The sequence below is a fragment of the Lontra canadensis genome, unplaced genomic scaffold (genome assembly GCF_010015895.1).
Source record: "Lontra canadensis isolate GAN:19392208 unplaced genomic scaffold, GSC_riverotter_1.0 scaffold33, whole genome shotgun sequence".
Classification (NCBI taxonomy): Eukaryota; Metazoa; Chordata; class Mammalia; order Carnivora; family Mustelidae; genus Lontra; species Lontra canadensis.
The window spans coordinates 73644-92659 of record NW_022631027.1 but is presented as its reverse complement, the minus strand read 5'-3'; the positions used below and the strand labels follow the sequence as shown (position 1 = coordinate 92659).

Sequence of the window (19016 nt, the reverse complement as noted above, 5' to 3'; positions counted from 1 at the left end):
AAAGTATGAAACATACATAAAATTTTTACTCTACACAGACAAATACTTTCTTTTGAATCTTGAATTATATACCTGATATCCTATTTTCTTGTATGTGAGTATATGCTAGCACGTGAAAACCATAATTCATATTAACTCCTCTGGTACTGATACTTTGATAGGGTGAAAAAGGAGATCAAGGAAAAAGAGGGCCCTATGGTCTTATCGTAAGTAGTAAAACATTTTACATTAAAGATAAATAGATCTAATCTTCCCTGTTTTTCTTGGTGTGTGGTTAGTATTTGGTGAAGGAGCTAGGGGACTCATACATTTTCTTCCTTATGTAGGGTAAGACTGGAAACCCTGGAGAGAGAGGAGTTCAAGGGAAACCAGTAAGTAATAAAAATTAAGCTAGAATAAATTTTTTCCATTTTATTCTCTGGCACAACTATTGTTGTTATCAGTACATTAGACTGAAAGAGTACTAGTTCTTTTCCTCCTTCAGTCTTTAGGTGGATGGGTTATTTGTGCAAGTTGCTTAATTATTTTAGGCCCTTGTGCTACCTGTTTATAAGCTGATGGTAATAATTGTTACACTCCACCCTGGTATAATTAGTTTTTCTATAAAATCCATCTTAAAATTAAATGGTGTGATATCATATAAATAGAAGGGAATATGAATAAAGCTAACATAACAAGGAATTTCTTGCCTACTTTCATTTTAATTCTGTTGGAGTGTTTTTGGACCCTTGGAATGTGGCTCTGTGTGTGTCACCATGCTTTTCCATGCCACTGCTCTAAGAATTTTGAATATTATACAATGCTAGATATTTTCCTACTATCAAAACAACTTTTCAGAAGTATACAATTTTTCCCCTGAGTGGCAACAAGTTCTTTTTTATGGCCATAGTGAAGAAACAAGCAGGAGATTGTCAGCTAAAAAAGATATGTGGATATGTATCTTTTTCTTTTTTTTTTTTTTAAGTATGTCTCCCCTAGTGAAGGGGAGACATACTTAAAAAAAAAAAAAAACACAAAAAGATACACATATGCATATGTATACACACATATGTTAGTACATGTATATAAAATTTTGAATACATAAGTTTAATTGTATGAGCTTTTGTACATCTCGTGTATTTTTATTTAGAATCATAATTTTTATAATTATAATTTGTAATGACATCTGGCTTTATCATATACATATCTATATATACAATTTAAAGTTATAAAAATAAATAATAATTTAAATAGACGGCAACTGAAGAGTCAGAAAAAGGTAAGAGAAAAATGTTTTTTTCTGCTATTATAGTTGTCTCTAAGGTCACTGTTTACTTGTTCCTCTTTGAAATCTGCTGCCCCCTGCCTGTTGTTTCCCATAATGGCATTGTATTTGACAGTGGTCAGATCTAAAATACCAGAGACCTGAAGGAGAAAAATGACTACATCCAGGGAAAAGAATTTGTCTGTGACAGTGTTATCCATTGAAGTCATTCCCCCCAAAAATTCTTTGAGTATTAATATTCATCATCTGGGTTTCTGTTATATCAATGCAAATGGTGTTTCTGTATATTCTTTCCACTTTGCTGCACTGTTAAAATACGTGGCAATGAGTAGAAAAATTCGAAGCTCATCATGGTCATCCTTTACTGTAGAGAAGGGAGGCCTAGAGAAGTAAAATTACTTACTCATTTTATATATTGTCGACATTCCTTAGAATTTTACTTTCAGGAAGGTATGTGCTATGGTGAGTGCTGTGAAGTGTGTAAACCTGGCGATTCACAGACCTGTACCCCTGGGGCTAATAATATATTATATGTTAATAAAAAATAAAAAATTTTAAAAAAAATTTACTTTCATTTGCAGCCTATTAGATATGCTTAGATAAATGTGAAATGTGATGTTTGACTTCCTCAATCAAATAAAAGACATTAGAACCATTTTGTAACCATGGCTTAAGGCAGGAAATTGAGTAAATTTACGTTAGTGGATGACATGGGTCGTACATTAAATCATAAGTTGATAGTAGTTTTTGAGGTTTACATGGCCCTCTACCTACATTGTCCCCTTCTTCTTGACTGAACTGAAATAGACTTTTTTTTACAGAAGCTAGGATCAATCAGTCCAAGAAATTGAGACAGCCCTGAAGATTGGTTTGATCCTCCACAATGTCTCTAGTCATTCATGCAACTGTTGACTAGCAGGCAGTGCTGTATAATAGAAAGATATATTGAAGGTCTGATTGACCTTTCCTCCAGTACATGCTCCTAATAGCTATTGAGTTTGATTAAATGGGTTAGCTCTCTGGATGGTATTTTCCTTGTCTATAAAATAAAGAGACATCTCTAAATTACAGTTCTAAAGCCAGGTATGAAATAAAAAATGCTAACACATAGCGTGTCAAGGTAACCAGCAAAATTGCATTTGTCTATGGGTCAACTCTGTTTCCTATACTTGCCTTCCATCCACATGTAGATCTGACTTAAGAGGAAAGGCCATGATCCATGGTGTTATTAAGGTGATAAAACCTGGGTAGCTCTTTTTAGATTTCTAAATCTTATAAAAACTATAACTATTAACGATTTTTTAGAAATCTAGATATTCTTTCAGTAGATGAGTTAGGGGTGTTAAATCTCCACTATGATTTTGTTTTTCTACGTTTCTTTCTTTAAATTTGTCAAATTTTGCTTTATATATTCTGAAACACTATTTTTAGAGTTCATGTGTATGATTATTATGTCTTCCTGATGAACTGACCCTTTTTATTTTTACAAAATATTCCTCCACATCTCTGGTAATACTTTTCATTCCTGATAATACTGTTTGTTTTTTAAATTGGCTTTATTTGGTTAATAAGCCTCTCCAGCCTACTTATGTTTGCGATTTGTATGGCTTATCTTTTCCATTCATTTACTTGCAACCCATCTGCGTTTTGGTATTTAAAGTGAGTGTCTTATAATTGGGCCTTTCTTTTTTTATTCATTCTGAAAATCTCTACCTTTTAGTTAGTGTTTGTTCCGTATCCATTTAATGCAATTATCAATTTGGTTGTACTTCGATCCACCACTTTATGATTGTTCTTCCCTTGTAGTGGTGCTGTTGTTGTTCAGTGTCTTCTTCTGGCATTGAGCACCACATTTTAATTTAGATAATGGCTTTTTAGTTATACTTCTTTGAACTTTTATTTTCAAGTGGTTATTCTAGGTCAGGACAGAGTAAACATTTTCTGTAAAAACAAGTGCTGGTTCAGATTTGACCCCCAGGCTGTAGTTTGCCAGCTGCTGGTTTAGGGATTACAGTATACATCCTAACTTTCCAAAGTCTACTTAGAGTTAATATAGTAATACTTAAAATAATTGTAAGAAACTTGCAACCATATAGACCCATTCACCACCAACATCCTGTTGTTTATGCTGTAATTGTTTTTGTGTATTATATCTATGTGTGTTATAAACCCATTTTAAAAAGTTAAAATTTTGCTTTAATATAAATAAAATATTTTTGGTTTACTGTAAATGAAATATGTGTTTTAGGGTATTTGGGGGAAAGTAGTGGGTTTTTTTTTTTTTAATTATCCTTGCATTTACTTTTTCTGATATTCTCCACTTTTTTCTGTAATCCGTATTTCCAAATGGTATCATTTCCTTGAAGCCTATAGAACTTCTTTTAGATTCCTTAGAGTTAAGTTTTGCTAGTTGTGAATTCTCTTAGTATTTGTGAAAACATCTTTATTTCACTTTCATTTTTTTCTTTTCCATGAATTCTTCAGTTTTTAATTCTGGTTAGTTAACATATAGTGTTATATTAGTTTCAGGTGTACAATATAGTAACTCAACACTTACATCCATCACTCTGTGCTCATCACAAATGCACTCCTTAATCACCCTCACCTATTTAACTCACCACCACCCACCTCCCCTCTGGTAACCATCACTTTGTTCTCTATAGTTAAGAGCCTGCTTCTGGATGGCTGGGTGGCTCAGTTGGTTAAGCAACTCTCTTCAGCTCAGGTCATGATCCTAGGGTCCTGGATCCAGTTCCTGCATTGGGATACCTGCTCACAGGGAGTCTGCTTCTCCCTCTCACCCTCCCTCCTCTCATGCTCTCTGTCTCATTTTCTCTCTCTCAAATAAATAAAATCTTTAAAAAAAAAAAAAAAAAAAAAGAGCCTGTATCTTGGTTTGCCCCCCCACTTTTCCCCCTTTGCTTGTTTGCTTTGTTTCCACATATGAGCAAAATCATATTTTTCCACTGGTTATAGAATTCTGGGCTAACAGGGTTTTCTTTTATTTGTTCGCATTCAGCACTATAAAGATGACATGTCATTTTCTTTTGGCCTCAGTTATTTCCAGTTAGAAGTCCATATTTATTGGTATCATTATTCCCCCTGCATGTAATGTATCATTTTTTTCTGGCTGCTTTCAAGATTCTCTCTTTACTTTTGACTTTTAGTAGTTTGACTATGATGTACCTAAATGGATTTTCTTTGCATTTATTCAGCTTGAAATTTGCTGACCTTCTTTTGTGTGTAAGTTTCTGTTTTCACTAAATTTGGAAATTTTTCAACTTTTATTTAAATTTTTTTCCTACTCTGTCTTCTTCCTTTCCTTCTTGGATTCCAATTAAATATATATTCAACATTTTTATATCATCCCTCAAGTCCCTGAGCCTTTATTCATTCCTATTTTAATCTTTGTCCCATTTTCTTTTTTTTTAAATTAGATAACCTAACTCTATTTTTACTCACTTTTTAAGCCCGTTCATTGAAATGTGGAATTTTTAAGTTTTATTTCAGATATTTAATTTTCAGTTCCATAATTTCCATTTTTATAGATGATGTTCTTCTGGGATTTCTTATTTGTCTATTCATCCTAAGTGTATTTTTTATTTACATTACTGAGCATATATATAATAGCTACTTTAAAATCTTTATGGAGTAATTCTAACATCTGGGTAAACTTAGTTTGGTCTCCATTAATTGCCTTTTCTTTTGAATATGGGAAAATTTTCCTGTCCAGGAATTTTGAATTATATCTTGGACATTTTTAAATTACTTTTAATTAGCCAACATATAGTATATCATCAGTTTTTGCTGTAGTGACTCTTTTTTTCTTAAGGGAGCTCTACACCCAGCATGGAGCAGCAAGGGGTTTGAACTCAAGACCCTGAGATCAAGACCTAAGTTGATATTAAAAGTCAGATACTTAACTGACTGGGCCACCCACCCACGTGCCCATATTTTCTGGAACATTTTGAGTGATCTTCAAAAAGAGTATTTTTTGATTCATTTTGTTTTTTGATTTGGCAGATTATTAACTTTGCTGCTTTCAAACTCCAAATTCTCTCTCCTCTGTGGTAAATGACTGCTAAAATCTCTGTTCTTTTAGGCCTTGCTAGGATGCTGGTTGTATACCATATCAACACATACTTGAAATGTCAGCAAGAGATTTAAGCAGAGTTTACATGCAGAATTTGAGCTTCCTCCTCTCTTGCTTTCTCTTCCTTCACTTCCCAGCAGCTGTGGTCCCTCCACATTCTACCCTCTAGTTCTCCATGCCAGTAAGACTGTTTCTATCTTCCTTTTTCTTAATAATCCTACATAGCTTACTTTCTGGCTAAAAGCCACATTTAAAATAAAAAATCAGATACTTACTTAGTGCCATTCCTTTCTTCTACATGTAGACCTCTCCATTCTAAGTTTTACCTATTTGTGGTCTTTCTTCATTGTTTTCAGATTTTTAAAAAATATTTTGTCCTGGATTTATAGTTATCCCTATATAGATGGTTTTGATAGGAGCTACTTGGCTAATATTGGAAGTGGAAACTCTTAACTGTTCTTCTTTAAGTAGTTTTCTCTGGAGTAGCTCAGAATACTTAAGAAACATTTATTTCATAATCTTTACAATATAAAAAGCATATAGTATTAACTCTATTCTTTCTTCCTTTTTAGATAACAAGGCACACAGTTTTCATAATCCTACAATGAAAAAAGACAGGCTCCCTTGCTTATTCCCATAAAAAGGCTTTGAAGATTATCCATATATTTACTGTAAATGGGAGAGGCATTGAATGTTTGATTTCTTGTTGAAATCAGTAGAACACAGTATAGTATAGTGGATGGGCATGACACTGGACTCAGACATTGGAAGTCAAATACTGGCTCTACCACTTATAGCTGTTTTGACTTTATGCAAATTATTTAACCTCTCTGAGCCTCACTTTTCCTGTCTTTAAAATGAGGTAACTTTTGGGGAGCATGGGTGGTACAGTTGGTTAAGCATCTAAATCTTGGTTTTGGCTCAGGTATGACCTCAGGGTCATGAAATCAAACCCTGTGTTGGAATCTATGCTCAGCACAGAGTCTGCTTGGACTTTTCTTTCCCTCACCTTCTGCCCCCCACCCCCACCCCACATGTACCCCCCACATGTCCACGCTCTCACTCCCTCAAATAAATAAGTAAATCTTTTAAAAAATAAAAATAAAATGAGTTAACTTTTATAGTTATATCAAATGATGATCATTATGTGCTTGGCATAGGTTCTTACTACATAGTAACCACAATAATCATTATTCTCCCAGGCATCATTATCATAATTGCTGGGTTGAAGTCATAGAGCAAGAAGTTCCACTACAAAGAATATATTTTCAATACTATCTGAAAAGCCTTAAAGGGGATTTTTATTTTGTACCAGCTTGTGCTTTACTTCTTTGTCTCTAATAAAAATAAATAGATCCATTTAGATCATTTCATAACTTTGCAAACACCTTTTATGCACCATTAACATCATTAAAAGTATGTATCAAGCTTGACATTGTGTACAAGTAGTTTACAAAACAAATCAAGCAGACATTCACGGTTCTGAATTTTTGCTGTATGTTTCAGTTGGTTTATCAGGCACAAATGGAACACTTATATTGATCCTTTCTCTTAATATTGGAGCCTGGAGTGAATGGATGGCATTTCAAACAAGGCCTTAGTCAGGTGTGAGTTTGCGATTTTACATATCATCCTTTCCTTAAGCAGAAAAAAAATAGCATTAATGGCTATAACTTAGAAAGTTTTATGTTGCTAGAAATATTTAATATCTTTACTTCCAATTTAATATCATATTTTTCTTAGCTTTTAGTTTTAATATAAAATGGTGATTTTGACCACTGTATATTTGCCAGCCTTCTCAAGGTCGATAATGTAGAACAGACAAATAGCAAATCGAAAAGGGCAGTATTTTCTATATCATTAAGAGTCATCAGTGTCTGGCACATGGTACATTCTCAGTAAATCTTTAAATGGGAGAATCAAAGAGAATTTGGAATTTGATTTAGTTTTATATACCATTTTAGAATACCCCCCCCCACACTTCTAAGACTCAATTTAATGGTACCATGGATGGCATGGTGTAAAAATAGGGGAAAATAAAGGATATTAGAGAGTTTTAGTCATTTCTGGTCAGCTTGTTTCCAAGACTCCTGTGCCTTACCAGGTTTTAAGGACGTAAGTTATACTTACTAACACATCACAAGATTATTATTTTTGGAGGAAAAAACCATTTTTAATCAATATTAAAGGTATAAAAATTCTCAACTTAAAACAATTCTGGATCATTGTCTCTGTGTATGAGCCAGAATTAAATAGGGAATAGAGATAGCTATAAGGAACTCCTACAACTCAACAACAACAAAGACAACTTGATGAAAAAAAAAATAGCAAAAGGACTTGAATAGACCTTTCTGCAAAGAATATACAAATGGCCAATAAGCACATGAAAAGATGCTCAGTATCACTCACTAGACACTAGAGAAATACAAATTGAAACTACAATGAGATACCACTTCTTACCAATTAGGACAGCTGTTATTAAAGAAAAACAAAACAAAATAAAACACATATACACACAGAAAGTAACTAACATTGGCAAAGATGTTGAAAAACTGGAGCTCTTGTACATTGCTGACAGGAATGTAAAATGGTGAGGTTACTATGGAAAACAGTTTGGTGGTTCCTCAAACAGTAAAACATAGTATTACTATGTAATTCATCAATTCCACTTTAGATTTATAACCCAAAGAATTGAAAGCAGGGACTTAGAAACTAACACTTTTATAGTGTTTACAGGCACAGTATTCACAATAGCCAAAAGGTAGAAAACCCAAGTGTCCACTGGTGGATGAAAGGATATACAAAATATAGTATCTACATACAATGGAATATTATTGAACTTTAAAAATGAAGAAAGCTTTTTAAAAAGTTTTTATTTCAATTCCCTTAATTAACATACAGTATAATGTTAGTTTCAGGTGTAAAATTTAGTGATTCAACACTTCCATACATTATCAGGTGCCCATCACAAGTGCACTCCTTAATCCCCATCACCTATTTAACCCATACCTCTCCCATCTCCCTCTGGTAACCCCCAATTTGTTCTCTATAGTTTAGAATCTCTTTCTTGATTTGCCTCTCTCTCTTTTTTCCCCCACTTTGCTTGCTTGTTTTGTTTCTAAGATTCCACATATGAGTGAAATCATATGGTATCTGTCTTTCTCTGAGTTATTTATTTCACTTAGCATAATACTCTCTAGCTCCATCCATGTCATTGCAAATGTCAAGATTTCATTCTTTTTGAAGAATGAAATAAATATATAAATGTATATAATTTATATATTATATATATATGCACACACACAAATATGTATGGGTATGTATGTATGTGTGTGTGTGCGCGCGTGCGTGCCACATTTTCTTTATCCATTCATCAATGGATGGATACTTGGCCTGATTCCATATCTTGGCTATTATAGGTAATGCTGTTATAAACATTTGAATTAATATTTTTGAATTAATATTTTTTATTCTTTGGGTAAATACCTAGTAGTGTGACTGGTGGATCAAAGGATAGTTCTATTTTTTACTTTTTGAGGAAGCTCCATACTGTTTTTTTAAAATTAACATATAATGTATTATTTGTTTCCTGGGTACATGTCTGTGATTCATCAGTCTTATGCAGTTCACAGTGCTCACCATAGCATATACCCTTTTCACAGTGGCTGCACCAGTTTGCACCCCCACCAATACTGTGAGAGCGTTCCTCTTTCTCCACATCCTCACCAGCACCTTGTTTCCTATGTTCAATTTTAGCCATTCTGACTGTCACGAGAGTGAGGTGATACCTCATGGTAGTTTTGATTTGCGTTTCTCTGATGATAAGTGATGTTGAGCATCTTTTCATGTATTTGTTGACCATCTGTATGTCTTCTTTGAAAAATATCGATTCATTAAATGAAACAAGATGAGATCGGGAGGGAGACAAACCATAAAAGACTCTTAATCTCACAAAACAAACAGGGTTCGGGGGGGCGGGTAGGGCGAGGGTGGTGGGGTTATGGACATTGGAGAGGGTATGTGCTATGGTGAGTGCTGTGAAGTGTGTAAACCTGGCGATTCACAGACCTGTACCCCTGGGGCTAATAATACATTTTATGTTAATAAAAAAGTAAAAAGTTAAAAAAATCGATTCATGTCTTCTGCCCATTTTTTAACTGAATTATTTGGGGTGTTGAGTTTTATAAGTTCTTTATATATTTTATAAGTTCTTTACATATTTTGGATACTAATCCTTTATCAGATATGTCATTTGCAAATATCTTCTCCCATTCCTTAGGTTGCCTCTTAGCTTTGTTGATTGTTCCCTTTGCTGTGCAGAAACTTCTTATTTTGAGGAAGTCCCAATAGTTTATATTTGCTTTTGTTTCCTTTGCCTCAGGAGACATATCTAGAAAGATGTAACTACAGTCCATGTCAAAGAAGTGGACTGTTACTGCATCTGTGCTTTTCTGGGATGTTTATGGTTCTATGTCTCACATTTCAGTCCTTAATCAATTTATTTTTATATACGGTGTAAGAAAGTGGTCATTTGATTCTTTTGGTTGCTATCTAGTTTTCCCAATTCCATTTATTAAGGAGACTTTTTCCCATCAGACATTCTTTCCTGCTTTGTTGCAGATTAATTGACCATATACTTGTGGGTTCATTTCTGGGTTTTCCATTCTGTTCTGTTGATCCATGTGGTTATTTTTGTGCCAGTACCATACTGCTTTGATTACTATAGCTTTGTAATATAATTTGAGGGTCCAGAATTGTGATGCCTCCAGCTTTGCTTTTCTTTTTCAAGGTTGCTTTGGGTATCTGGTCTATTTTGTGTGCCATACAGATTTTAGGATTATTGGTTCTAGCCCTGTGAAATATGCTGTTGGTATTTTGATGTGATTGCATTAAATGTGTAGCTTTCTTTTGTATAGTATTCACATTTTAACAGTATTTATTCTTCCAATCCATGAGCATGGAATGTCTTTCCATTGCTTTTTGTCGTCTTCAATTTCTTTCACCAATCTTTTATAGTTTTCAGAGTACAGGTCCTTCACCTCTTTGGTTAGGTTTATTCCTAGGTATCTTATGTTTTTGCAATAGTTGTAAATAGGATTGATTTCTTAATTTCTCTTTCTGCTACCTCATTATTGGGGTATAAAAATACAACAGATTTCTGTATGTTGATTTTTGTGTCTGAACTCATTTGTCAGTTCTAGCAGTTTTTTGGTGAAAATCTTTTGTGTTTTCTATATATAGTATCATGTCATCTGCAAATAGTGAAAATTTTACTTACTACTTGTCAATTTAGATGCCTTTTATTTCTTTGTGGTGGCTGACTGCTATGATTAGGAGTCTAGTACTGTGTTGAATAGAAGTGATGAGAAAGGACATCCCTGTCTTGTTCCTGACCATAGGAAAAAGGCTCTTAGTTTCTCCCCATTAGGATATTATCTGTGGATTTTTTATATATGGCCTTTATCGTGTTGAGGTATGTTCCCTCTAAATGTATTTTGTTAGGGTTTTTATCATGAATGGATGTTGTACTTGTCAAATGCTTTTTCTGCATCTATTGCATTGATCATCTGGTTCTTATCCTTTCTTTTATTAAAGTGATGTATCACGTTGACTGATTTATGAATATTGAACCACCCTTGCAACATGGGAATAAATCCCACTTGATGGTGGTGAATGATTTTTAAAATGTATTGTTGGTTTTGATTTGCTAGTGTTATGTTGAGGATTTTTGCATCTATGTTCAGCAGAAATATTGGTCTAAAGTTCCTTTTTTTACAGTGTTTTTGTCTGGTTTTGGTATCAGAGTAATGCTGGCCTCACAGAATAAATTTGGAGATTTTCATTCCTTATCTGTTTTTTGGAATAGTTTGAGAAGAATAGGTATTAACTCTTCTTTAAGTGTTTGGTGGAGTTCAGCTGTGAAGCTACCTGGTCCTGGATGTTAGTTTTGGGGGGATTTTTTTTTTAACATCTTTATTTTATTTTTTTCAGTGCTCCAAGATTCATTGTTTATGCATCACACTCAGTGCTCCATGCAATACATGCCCTTCTTAATACCCAACACCAGGCTCACCCATCCCCCCACCACCCTTCCCTCCAGAACCCTGTTTGTTTCTCAGAGTCCACAGTCTCTCAAGCTTCATCTCCCCCTTTGTTTTACCCCAATTTACTTTTCCTTTCCTTTTCCTAATGTTCTCCATGTTATTCCTTATGCTCCACAAGTAAGTGAAACCTTTGGGGGACTTTTTGGTTATTGATTCAATTTCTTTGCTGGTTACTGGTCTGTTCAAGTTTTCTGTATCTTCGTGTTTCAGTTTTGATAGCTTGTTTGTTTCTATGAATTTATCCATTTTTTAGATTGTCCAATTTTCTGGCATATTGTTTATATAATATTCTTTTATAAATTATTTGTATTTCTGTGGTATTGGTTGTTATTTCTCCTTTCTCATTTGTGATTTTATTTATTTGGGCCCTTTCTCTTTTCTTCTTGATAAATTTGGCTAGGGATTTTTCAGTTTTACTGACTTTTTTTTTTTTCAAAGAACCAGCTCCTGTTTCCATCGATCTGTTCTATTGTCTTTTTAGTTCCTATATCATTTATTTCTACTCTGATCTTTATTATTGCTTTCTTTCTGCTGGCTTTAGGCTTTGGCGCTCTTTTTCTAACTCCTTTAGGTATAAGGTTAGGGTGTTCTTTTGAGATGTTTCTTCCTTCCTGAGGTAGGGCTGTATTGCTAAACACTTCCCTCTTAAGACTGCTTTTACTGCATCCCAAAGGTTTTGGACCATTCTGCTTTCATTTTTATTTGTTTCCATGTACTTTTTCATTTCTTCTTGTATTCCCTGGCTGACTCATTCATTGTTTGGTAGCACGTTTTTTAACCTCCATGTATTTGATCTTTCCAGATTTCTTCTTGTAATTGACTTCTAGTCTCATAGTGTTGTGGTTAGAAAAGGTGCATGATATAACTTGAATCTTTCTCGTATTTGTGGAGACCTGTTTTGTGACCTAATACATGATCTATTCTGGAGAATGTTCCATGTGCACTTGAAAAGAATGTGTATTCTGCTGTTTTAGAATGGAATGTTCTGAATATATGTGTTAAATCCATCTGGTCTAGTGTGTCATTCAAAGCCATTGTTCGCTTGTTGATTTTCTGTTTAGATCATCTGTCTATTGATGTAAGTAGGGTGTTAAAAGTCTCTTACTGTTATTGTGTTATTATTGATTAATTCCTTTATCTTTGTTATCTTTTTAAATATTTAGGTGCTCCCACTTTAGGTGCATAAATATTTATAATTGTTATATCTTCTTGTTGGATTATCCCCTTTATGATTATATAGTGTCCTTCCTTGTTTCTTGGTACAGTCTTTGCTCTAAAGTCTAACTTGTTCATGTAGTGTCCAAGTATTATTACTTTGGCTTTTTTTAACATTCTTTTGCATGATAAATATTTCTTTATTCCCTCACTTTTAATCTGCAGATGTCTTCAGGTCTAAAATGAGTCTCTGTAGGTTTGTTTTTTTTTTTTTTTTAAATCCATTCTGACACTCTGTCTTTGATTCTTTAGTCTACTTACATTCAAGGCAATTATTGGTAAATACATAATTATTGTCATTTTATTACTTGTCTTGTAATTGTTTCTGGAGATTTTCTCCTCTCTTGCTTTCCTCTCTGTCATCATTTGCTGATATATTGATAGTGATATATTTGAATTTCTTTATTTTTGTTCTTTGCATGAATCTTACTGGTTTTTGATATATGATTACCATTAGGTTTATAAATAACCTCTTCTGCATATAGAAGTCTGTATTAAGTTGATGGTAATTTAAGTTTGAACCCCTTTTTTCTTCTGTCCTCCCCATGTTTTAGGTATATGTTGTTATATTTTGTATCCTTTTTTGTGAGTTCCTTGACTAATTTTTTACAGAAATATTCATTTTTACTGATTTTGTGTTTCCTGTCTTTATATTGTGACTTTGGGTTTTTCACTTTCACTCAGAGTCCCTTTAAATAGTTCTTGCAGGGCTGGGTTAGTGGTCATGAATTCCTTTCATTTTCATTTGTTTAGGATACTCTTTATCTCTCCTTCTATGCTGAATGATAGCCTTGCTAGGTAGAGTATTCTTGGCTTCAGATTTTTCCCATTCAACACTTTGAATACATCATGACTCTTTCTTCCTGCTTGCCAAATTTCTGTTGAGAAATCTCCTGCTGGCCTTATGGATTTTCCCTTGTAATTTAAATTAGACTTCTTCTGTCTTGCTCCTTTTAAGATTTTTTTCATTTATTACTAAATTTTGCAAATTTAATTACAATATGTCTTGGTGTGGGCCTGCTTTTGTTGATTTTGATGGGGGTTCTCTGTGCCTCCTAGATCTGGATGTCTGTTTCCTACTCCAGGATTAGGGAAGTTTTCAGCTATTATTTCTCCAAATAAATTTTCTGCCCCCTTTTCTCTCTCTTCTTCTTCTGGGACTCCTGTAATACAAATGTTATTTATTTGATGGAGTCACTGAGTTCCATAACTGTATTCTTGTTTTGCATAATTCTTTCTCTCTTTTGTTCAACTTCATTGCTTTCCATTATTTTGTCTTCTAGGGCATTAACTTGTTCCTCTGCTTCTTCCAAAGTGATATTCATTGCATCAAGTATGTTTCTAATCTCATTTATTGCACTCTTCATCTCTGATTCATTTTTTTTTAACTTTATCTCTGTGATAAGGGTCTCACTGATGTCTTCCATTCTTTTCTCAAGTCCAGTGAGTATCCTTATGATCATTGCTTTAAGTTCTCCATCAGGAATATTATTTATACATGTTTTGCTTAGATCTCATGCCATGACTTTATCTTGTTCTTTCATCTGGGATAAATTCCTATGTCTTCTCATTTTGTCTAAATCTCTGCCTTCTTCTCCGTGTTAGAAAAGCCAGTTATGTCGTCTGTTTCTGAAAGTAATGGCCTTATGAAAAAGAAGTCATGTCGTACCCGGGCCTGGCACTTCAGGGAGTTTCTCCAGTGTGTGCTGTATGTCCTCTGCTATTGTGCTTTGGCTGCTCTATCCTTCAGGCCAGCCATCTGCAGAGGTCCCTTTTGTCTAATGTGGACAGTGTGTGGTTTTTGCCTGAATGTGGTGAGTTTTAACTAGGTATGCTCTGGTCTGCTTGTGAAATGAGACCAGAACTGAGGCTTTGCCAAACTCTCTGGTTGGGAGATGTGGTATGAACAGAGATATGTGCTGTCGTGCTGGGACTGAGGCAAGTGTGACTGAGAAAGGCAGTCAGTTCCACCAGAATGCTGTGTGGGGGGTTTAGTATAAACACATCCTTAGGCAGCAAGTGCCAGTGTTGCACTGCTTCCCGCAGATGACGCTGTATTTATACTGGGGCAGGGGAGGGAAATGGTGTTGGCTAGCTTCTTTGTTCCCCTAGAGGTGTCCTTGAATACTGCCTCTCAGGGATCTGCTCTATGAAGAGTGTATAATCTCCCCCACTGTGTGCCCCAAGCACTCTTCAGATTGTTGTTTCCATGTTGTATGCTCCCGGGTTGTTTGCCTGCCTTCTGTCCAAGAGCAGCACAGTGCCTTTTAGGCTCTATCCCAGCCAAGCCTGCTAGACTTTAAAACTAGGATTTGAGCCCCATTGGTTGCAAGAACTCACAAAATTCAGCCCTTCTCATTTTCCAAGCCAATAGCTATGGGGAATCATTCTCTTTGTGCAGTCTCCTGTGTACTCCTCTGTCTCACCCTTCTCCACAACCATAGTTCCTTCCTTTTCACAGCAGTCAGGACTTGCTTCCCCCCTAAACCATGTCTCTGCATTTCCTACCTTCAGTGTGGCTTCTTCTCTCTCTTTAGTTGTGGAGTTTGTTCTGTCAGTATTCAGGTCAATTTCTGGGGTATTTAGGATGATTTGATAGTGACCTTGTTGCATTTGGGGTCAAGGGGAGTCTGGGATCCTCCTATTCTACTGGCATCTTCCTCCTCTCCAATATTGGTGAAACTTGAAGACATCATGCCAAGTGAAATAAGCCAGGCACAAAAGAACAAATGTAGCATAACTCTACTTATTTAGGGTACCTAGAGTAGTCAAATTAGAGGGAGAATGCAGAATGGTGGTTGCCAGGGGAACCAGGGAGGGGGGAAACAGTGTTATTTAATGGGTATGGAATTTCAGTCTGGGAAGATGAAAAGTTTTGAAAATGGATAGTGATGATAGTAGTGCAATAATGCAAAGGTACTTAATGCCACAAAACTACACATTTAAACTCTGTTAAAATGGTGTATTTTATGTTATGTCTATTTTACCACAAAAAGAAGAGAGAGAATAGAGGTAGACAGAAAAATTAGGTGGGAGAATTGTAAAGGAAAGCTGAAATAAGAAAAGTAAAATATTTTCAAGCATCACTTTTTCTTCAGATTTTGCCTTTGTTTATTCAGGGTTTACAAGGACCCCCTGGGAGTACAGGAGAAAGAGGACTTGAAGGAGAACCAGTAAGTTTATCTTTATACATTGCTAATTGTGTTTTTCTCATAATATACATTTACTTTTCTATTATTGCCCCCTTGTGCTGTGGCTGGTACATTTTTGAAAGCAGCATTTATCATGGACACCTAATTATACAGAAAATATTTTGCTGGAAATATAGTTTTTAGTACCTTCTGGGTCTCATACAGTCAGATTTGGTCCTGTTTTTCTGGAACTGCTAAGATTTTACCTATTTCTATTTTCAACAATGATAGCTCTGTTTTATTGGCTTGCAGAAATTTTCTTTGTGAATGGCTTGCTGTTCTTAAGTGACTATATTATACTGTCACAGACACACAGAATCATATTTTTGAGGCCAACTTTGTAATAAAATACCTCACAAAGGAGCCAAATTCTACATCTGATGGGTCTAAATATACAAACATAGAAATTCTGGCATATCAATAATGAAAAACTTACATCATGATTTTATAAATGTGATTCAATTATAAAATTTCCATGGAAAATGATTATGAAAAGGAAAGATTTTTGTCACACCAACTTTCTCACAACTTATTCTTTATTGCCTATGAAGTCATTCTTCTGGTTAATGGTATCAGATGTAATATGCTATAACATGCTTGTAAGATTTATAATACAATATAGTCTTTCAAACTCTAGTGGGTTGATCTTATCTATTAATTGACCCAAAGATTTACAGGTGGCCTCTGCATAATTCATTTAGCTAGTAGCAAGTGGAAAATGTAACAAAGAGGTATTCTTACCAAATGGTATTCATTTCCTCCTTTACATATTTAACCTATGGTATAAACTTTCCAAGCAATAGGTAAAGATTTGACTGTATATCTAATTCTTTCCAAATGAAGAATTTTAGATATAGTATTGATTTTATTAAACTGAACTCCTTTTGGTTCTCTCCCTGTTTTATACCTCTTGCCATCCCAATCCTAATATTTATTTGACCAAAAATAATGCAACTTTATTTAGCATTATTTACTTAAATATCTCTTTGAAAAAATTTCTAGCTCTTTGAAGTTAGAGACCATTTCTCTCATCTTTGCAATCCTGTCTGGTGTAATGCATAGCATCTTGGATCTACTTAGTGTTCAGGTTGTTAAACTGAATTGACAAAAGGTTATATACAAAAAGCATAATTGCTTAGCCAGTAATATTAGATGAAGTGAAATGCAATGGAAGTTAACTTAATCTTAGTAAGGAACACATTTCAGTAAAATATGTCAAAAGATCTAGGTCAGCAGCAAAGACAATATCAGGCTTTAAATAAGAAAAGATTTGTTACTGTAGACATAAACAACTAAATAGTTTAACAGCACCTAAAAATTAACATTCAAGTCACTGGGGTCAGTGGGCCTGGTAAAATATAAATCAGTTCGTAATGGATATCATGGGCTTTGTTTCATATATTTGAGCTGCCTGGTTAAATTAGAGAAAAGAAAAGAAGTAAATTGGTAAAATGAAGGACACAGAAGTGATGCTGAAACATATTTATACTTTGAGAATAATAAAATAGAGAGGACTACATCTTTTCTATAATCAGCATCTATTAGAGTTGTCTCTTTCTCCCCAATTTTTCAAAATTAGTTTGCTCATAGCAATGCAAATACTGGGATTTAGATAGTTGACCATTCATTCATTCAATCAACAAATATTTATTAAGTACCTGCATTGGAATGTACTGGTAAGTATGGAGGTTTCAGTCTAATGATAGAAATATATACTAATTGAATTTTCATGGAGATAAATGGAAAATTACAAACCGAGATAAATGCTGTGAAGTATAGGAATTCAATTCTAAAAGAATGTATAACAGAGAAACTATACTTAGGAAAGTCTTCCAGAGGAGAAGCATTTGAGCTAGGATATGAAGGATGAATAGTAATTACTTAGGCAAAGATGGGGAGAGGTTATTTCAGAGAGAAGTCATGAAATGAGAGGAAGTTCCACATATTTATTTGAAGATCTAAAAGAAGGCTAGCATGGCAATGGCACAGAGAGTCAGGTGGAACGTAAGTGTAAGATGAGGTTGGAAAAGGAAGCAGGGACAACACATGTAGTTTTGTGGGCCCCAATCCCAAGGATTTGTATTTTTATCATAAAAACAAAAGGATGTCATTAAAGAGATAGGACTAGTTTTATGATCATATTATTGTTTTGTAGAGATCATTCAAATTGGAAGGGACTAAGAGTGGATAAGCCCTGCTTTCTGTTGTGATCCAATTAAGAGATGGTAGAATGTTTTTGATTAGCAGAGAAAAGAAGTGGATAGATATAAAAGATTCAAAAGGAGATATAAAATCAATAGGAGATTGATTTCTATATGTAAAGTGATTCCTAAGTTTTTGCCTGATCCAAATAAATATTTTTGGTATCTTTAAACATTGAACACTGCCTTTAAAAAGGAATATGAGGGGAATGCTGTAGTTTCTAAAAAATCAATTCTTGATAAATTTGCTTTACACTCTACCCTCCAGTTTAAAAATTATTTTCTAGGTACACTTCCTCAGTTGAATATTAGAAGTCACTTCCACTTACTTTGAAAGATCAGCAGGATTCTCAGATTAATTAAAAGTATGTGATAAAACCAGACATTGAATTACTTATGAAGATATAAAAAATGGCAACAGTTCTAGAAGCAAAAGACAAAAGATCAATGTCTCATTAGAATTTTGACAGTACTAAAATCAGACAAAAATAGCACCCGCAGAAAAAACTAAAAATAAATACCAAAAAAATCAAGTAAAATTAAAATACATGTATAAAGAATTAAGTGAATGAAATGAAAGAAAAATGAAGTGTAAGAAGAATTACAAAAAGACAAAAATTACTTAATATTAAGAAATCCATAATATAACATATTACAGATATAGTGGAAAAATGCTAAAAACACATACTCAATAAAATTCAACTATTTTTGATTTGTTAAAAATTGTAGTAAAATAGTTTCTGGTCTGAATTGTAAGGAGCTTGGAAGCTGTCATCCCCCTTCTTACAACAAAGAAAAAGCTGAGCAAACTGAAAATCAACAACTCTTTTTAGATCACTGAGGTCAGAGAACCAACTGTTGCCTGAAAACTGGGGAGACAGGAAGATGTAGAGAACCACATCTTACCACAAGCAGAAGGCCTTAGCTGAATGGTAGGAACACATTTAA

At 34.3% G+C, this 19016-nt stretch overlaps 1 protein-coding gene across 1 annotated transcript in view; it reads left to right on the top strand.

Moving 5' to 3' along the window:
- The window catches only part of LOC116873440 (collagen alpha-1(XXIV) chain-like), a gene marked incomplete at its 3' end in the record, with an annotated part of 316096 nt that overhangs the window by 230452 nt on the left and 66628 nt on the right, over positions 1-19016 (top strand). The window contains exons 31-33 of the mRNA XM_032867266.1: positions 162-206; positions 327-371; positions 15796-15849. Coding sequence (XP_032723157.1) covers positions 162-206; positions 327-371; positions 15796-15849 — 144 coding nt within the window. The remainder of the gene's footprint in view (positions 1-161; positions 207-326; positions 372-15795; positions 15850-19016) is intronic.